Genomic DNA, 5,754 nt, shown 5'->3' on the forward strand with positions numbered 1-5,754 from the left:
AGGCCTTTATTGAAATCCGGGAGCCAATGGGAGGAGAGAGGCTTGTTTATTGCGTCCAATGGCAGCTGCAAGACAGAAATTAGAAGCAGAAACTCAAGGTTTGGTTCAAAAAAGATGACACAGAGCCTGTCGGGCTGGACCACTCTTGGCAAAGTTTCAGTCTGACATACACCAGGACCTACATGGATCTACTGTAAAGGAAAGCGAGCGTTTTATAGGGGAATTCATACAGTTTTGAGCCAATATTTCTATTCACCAAGGATGGATCAGCCAACGAACACACAGACCCAGCATCAACACGAACCCATCAGCTTTGGAATTGATCAGATTTTAAATAGTTCTGATCAGGAAAACTCTTCCCAGCCTGCCCCCAGAGGATCAGACAACACAAATTACCTGGGAAGCCCTGTGAGCAGAACAAGTGCCCCTTATCCTTCCCTTCCAGCTTCCTTCCCTGGCATCGGGGCGCCTTTTGAAGACTCTGGATCTTACAGTGTGAATCTGAGCTTGGCTCCAGCTGGAGTGATCAGGGTGCCAGCTCACAGACCCATCCCTGGGGCTGTGCCACCTCCAATTTCTAGTGCCATCCCAGCTATGCCAGCTGTACCCAGCCTTGGCAGCCTCAACTTCCCTTGGATGGAGAGCAGCAGGAGATTCGTAAAGGACAGATTCACAGGTAAGGGCTGATTTTTAACACGACCCTGGGAGTCTCGTTTTACCAAGAAGTTTTCTGCTACAATCAAACTGCACTAAAACAGCATAAAAATGTGTCTGGGTTTTACCATTCCAGGTTATTAGAGCCCCCACATCTGTTACTGCACCTGGCGCAGAAAAAGGAAAGCTTTTAAAAATAGTGGGTTAGCTTCTTTGGGGGGAGGGGAGGAAGCATTACCTTGAACCCACTAATTAAGAGAAATGTTCGTTACAGTTTTTGTGTCCACTGTAAGAATTGCATGCCCCTGCACTAACTGACCAACAACCTTGTATGGATTGTGTGGCCGTCAGATGCAGTAAGGCCAGACAAAACAGAGGAACTGCGCCTTAGTTATTCCCGTATCACTGCTGGCAGAACAGACATTGCAGCCGGTTCTGGGTCGCCCTGAAATTTCCATTCAGAAAATCTAATTGCCCAGCTCTCGTTTTTAATCACAATCAAAGAGGGGTGGAAATGGAGTGGAGGAACTCCAGTAATCCCCATCCATAATCCGATTAGACAGTGTGTCCTGAAGAATCTAAACCTTGAATGATAATAACGGTGATTAGCATTTAAATAGGTGTAAATAAAGAGGATTCGATTTTAAAGAGAGAGAGAGAAGTGGGGAAACTGAGCGCCAGATACAGAAAATAATCTGCAGCAAATTCGCTCAACATTGCACATCTGCTTGCAGGTTTGGCTACTGCATCTGTGGAGGATGAAGTGATGGGGAGGGGGGAATAAATAAAGTGTAATACAGCAGAGCATTGGCAAGGATCTCCCCTCCTCCTGGAGAAATTCTAGTTTTGTTTTGGGGAAAGAGGAGAGAAAAAGACGAAACCCCAACATTAAAATGAAGAGGGGTGTGCTCCATACCCCTGGGGATGGGAAGCCCATGCAGCCCCTTCCCTCCCCTTAATACAATAAGAACCCAAATCCTGGTTCCTCTTGCGTCTTGGGAGCTCGGGTCTCCCTGCGCAGGGCCAGGGCCGTGCTCTGTGCCCTGCTCCTGGGCCGCCGATCCCAGCCAGGCCCTGCAGCCTGAGCAAGACTGCGACTCTATGGCGATTGCTGGGAGGAAGCAGCCGGCCCTGCGCCCAGGTGCTGCGCGGGCTGCCGGCCTGGGGGCAGAGGGCAGGACCGGCTGGGGGTGCTGGGCTCTCACCTGCGGTTCTGTTTGTCCCCCGGGCAGCGGCGGCCGCGCTCACCCCCTTCACTGTCACCCGGCGGATCGGGCACCCCTACCAGAACCGCACCCCGCCCAAGCGCAAGAAGCCGCGCACCTCCTTCTCCCGGGTGCAGATCTGCGAGCTGGAGAAGCGCTTCCACCGGCAGAAGTACCTGGCCTCGGCCGAGAGGGCGGCGCTCGCCAAGTCCCTAAAGATGACGGACGCGCAGGTCAAGACCTGGTTCCAGAACAGGAGGACCAAGTGGCGGTGAGTCCGGGCATAGCTGGGCGGGCCCCTCCTGGGACTCCCTGCCCTCCAGGGCCCCTCTTCTGGGCTTCTGTTCCTGGCTCCCCCCATGTAACTCCTGCCCCTTCTTCTCATTGCCCCTGACTTACCTTTCCTATGGCCCTCTCCTCCCTGCCCCACCTGCCCACTCCCAATTACCCCCCTCCCCCCTCTGCCTGCTTCCATCTCCCCAGTACCTGGCTGCCCCTTTCCCCCTCCCTCCCTTTCCTGCCGGCCTCATTTCCATGGAGCGCAGCAGGATTTCTTTCTTCTACTCCTGGCCCCGCTCCCCACTCAGCCCCGGTTCTGCTCGGTGTAACTCTGTCCGTTTGCTCCTTGCAAAGCGAAAGCTCCATCTTTCCCGCAGTAGCTGCCAGGGCCCGGGCGGGTCTTCTTCCGGGGAATCGGGCAGATCCTTAAAAGCTAAGCGATGGGTCAAAATGGGCTCAGACGAGGTGTGTCTCCACTTTTGTGCCATGCCGCCTGGCAAAGGCAGACATCAAAGTTTGTAGATCTGAAGGCAGGGGGAAGCGCTGTCACATGCTAAAAGGGCTAACCTTTAGTTTAGCATTAGACTAATTCACTAATAAGCATTAGACGCAGGGAAATACATTGCATACAGAAAGGATATTTTGCTGTTCAACTTCGCCCCAAAATCGATTTAATACCGAAGAAACCAGCTGGTCTGTATTGTAGAAATTGCCGGGCCTCCCTGGCGCGGCGGATTTAGTCAGGCTGTTTTAAACAATGTGACATTTCGCTAAACCAAAGCAGGACATATTATTAGCCCGTCCCTAAAGGAAGTAAAGAGCGTTGTTCTTCGTCCTGTTATTAAGACTGTATGAACGTAAACATCTAGAAAGTGGCTCCATACCCTGATTTTCCGTTTCTTTATATTAAAAATTGACGAATGTAATTCATAGCAGGAAAATTATCTTTAAAAATGCCAGTTGCTTTGTCCTGATTACAGAAGGACCAAGAAAAATGAGCTAAAATCTGTTTTGGTTTCCTTTCCCCCCCCTCTCCAGGATGAAATATAGGTGAACAATCCTTTTAATTAAGATTTTAAACCAACAACATTTCACTCGAAATCTTCACTGCGGGAAAGTGGTTGTTTTAGATGATTTCATCAGAAAATATTAGTACACTTTTTATCCATTCGCGGCTGCTCTGGAAAATAGAACATTCAAGGCGATGGATTATGGTGCATCCTGTGTTTGCTAATCGGCTTGTCTCCTTTATTTTCAACATGTAGAAAATATGGGATTTGATGTAATTATCTGCCGTCTAAAATAACTTTCGGAAATACCCTGTGTCTGTAATTCGATTCCTCCAATGATCTTCACGCGCAATTCTATTGAAATATTATTTGGAAGAATATGTGTTAGTTTTCTGGTGTAACGGGCCGGGATGTGGTCGGGATATTTTTAGCTGTTTAAAATGGAAATAAATTCCCAAAGTACAGCCCTTTCTCTTGCATGTTAGTATGAGACATACTGAATTAGAGCAATAAACAGCCACAATACGATCACTGATGTTAGTAGCTAATAATGTTACCTGCTATATATAATATTGCTTAGAAAATTATTGGCTTCTTATAACTGGGGTTCGGATATTTATAAGCGATTGCGGTCTGATGTAAGGAAATTTCAAGCCTTGCAGCAATTATTGTAATTACCGAAGAGTATCGATAATAATGCCATAAAGCCAGAGAGACGTTCAGACATATATATTAGTGGCACGAAAAAACAGTAATGACCCAATTACCTTTGAAATGTCATCTCAACACTTTGCACACAAACCCAATAGACTGATAAATCCAGCAGGCACTGGGATGTCAGAATGGAGGGCACTAATGCTAATTTAGTCGTAGCATTAACTGAGGATTTTTCCCAGGGACAGAGGCTGCAGGGCCCTTTGTACTGTCTCTGGCAGCGCAGATACAGTGCTGGTTCTTTTGTCCTGGCTAACGCCATGTAAATCGGAGGTCCCCCTTCTGCAGCTGCATGGCAGATGTTAGAACAACTTGTTGGAGACGCAGGCTTTAAGCGAGAAGAATCCGTCTCTGTATCTACATATGGGGTGTGTGTGAGAGAGAGAGTGTGTATTAACTGAACAAACAAACAAAGGTTTGATCTCTAATTACACAACCTCCCAAGTGCGTGTGGCCGGCCCGGAGCCGAATCTGCTCAGGCAGGGGCCGGGTTGCGCTGCAGTTGGACTGGGGCCAGGATCGGAAGAGGCCCAGGCTGCTGGGGCCAGCGGTCGGTCCCATCCCGGGCAGGGCCCTAAGGCAGACGCTGCAGTGCGCCCCAAACATCTCGCCGCAGCACGAGGGTGGCCCCCAGTGGTTTGGGGCCTGCCGGGTGCTGCAGGGCTGGCGCATGTGAGGAGAGGGGCTCAGCACCCAAGGCTGAAATGCGGGGCAGACCCACCCCCATCCCCAAGATCTGGGTAAGCGGGCTTAGGAAAGAGGGGCGGTGGACACCAAACATCCTTCCCAGGCAAAGAAATATCCCCTCCCGGTCCCCAGTGATTCAGACAGGGCCCCCAGGCCGGGCACGAGGACTCCTGTCCCCATGGTACCGGCAGAGAGCCGAGTTGGGGAGGAACAAAGGCGCGTGGCAGCCAGGCAGGAGCGTGCCAGCTGCGGGCTCCTGAACTGATCTATGTTGTGTGTGTTTAGGAGACAGACCGCAGAGGAAAGGGAAGCGGAGAGGCAACAGGCGAGCAGGCTGATGCTCCAACTCCAGCACGACGCTTTCCAGAAATCCTTGAACGATTCAATCCAGCCCGACCCCCTCTGTCTACACAACTCCTCGCTCTTTGCACTGCAGAACCTCCAGCCCTGGGAAGAGGAGAACGCCAAGATCCCACCTGTTACCTCGCTCGTGTAAAGACTTGGGGTCGGGGCGGGAGGACAGACAGACAGACAGCGCCTCCCCCACCTCTCCCTGCATGACCTAAGCCGGGCACGAAGCAGAGTTTGGCGGACAGTTTGCTCCAGCGAAATGACTGGTCTCTACCAGGGGTGGGCCGAGGCCAGCTTCGGGCGGCGGGACCCCCACGCCGAACTGTTTCCAGTCCGCAGCCTCCCGCCCGCAGCAAGTGGTCTGCGAGATGGAGGCGTTAAAGCTAGATCGCTCTGCGGGATGTTTTGGTGAACGCGCTTCTCCTTTAAGCCGGGGGTCCTGGGCTTGTCAGACGGAAACTTGGATAAAGGGCTCCCGGAGAGATTGCTCGTGCCCCCCAAATCAGGCCCAGTGAACTTGCGGAGGGGATTAAACCTGAGTTTACAAACCCACGGAGAGTGTCTGCATCTGGAACGGGTGCATTAACTTTGAAAAGAGGGTTTGCTGCGTAGCCCTTGAAGGAAGACGGGATCTCATCTCTGATGGCCAGACTGGGTGTCATTTCCCCGAAATGGGCTGGGGGAAATAATCTGGAAGCGAAAGCAATTGCCAGACCTATTACTAACGTCACCCCGTTTCTTCCCGGAGGGTGTGTAACGCTCGCAGGTTGTTCTATAGCCCAGGACAAAATAATCGCCAGAGTATTAGCATCCTGGAGAACTGGACGCTTTATCAGCTCCATTTGTAAATTCAT

General features: G+C 51.2%; 1 protein-coding gene across 1 annotated transcript; it reads left to right on the forward strand.

Annotated features, from left to right (window-relative positions):
* The first annotated feature begins 261 nt into the window (after positions 1-261).
* TLX3 (T cell leukemia homeobox 3) lies at positions 262-5,063 on the forward strand. The gene is made up of 3 exons (XM_030573267.1): positions 262-676; positions 1,887-2,130; positions 4,835-5,063. Exons 1-3 carry the CDS (start codon positions 262-264, stop codon positions 5,043-5,045), a joined length of 870 nt encoding a protein of 289 aa, XP_030429127.1. The 3' UTR covers positions 5,046-5,063.
* The last annotated feature ends 691 nt before the right edge of the window (positions 5,064-5,754 follow it).

This window comes from Gopherus evgoodei, chromosome 8 (genome assembly GCF_007399415.2).
Source record: "Gopherus evgoodei ecotype Sinaloan lineage chromosome 8, rGopEvg1_v1.p, whole genome shotgun sequence".
Classification (NCBI taxonomy): domain Eukaryota; kingdom Metazoa; phylum Chordata; order Testudines; family Testudinidae; genus Gopherus; species Gopherus evgoodei.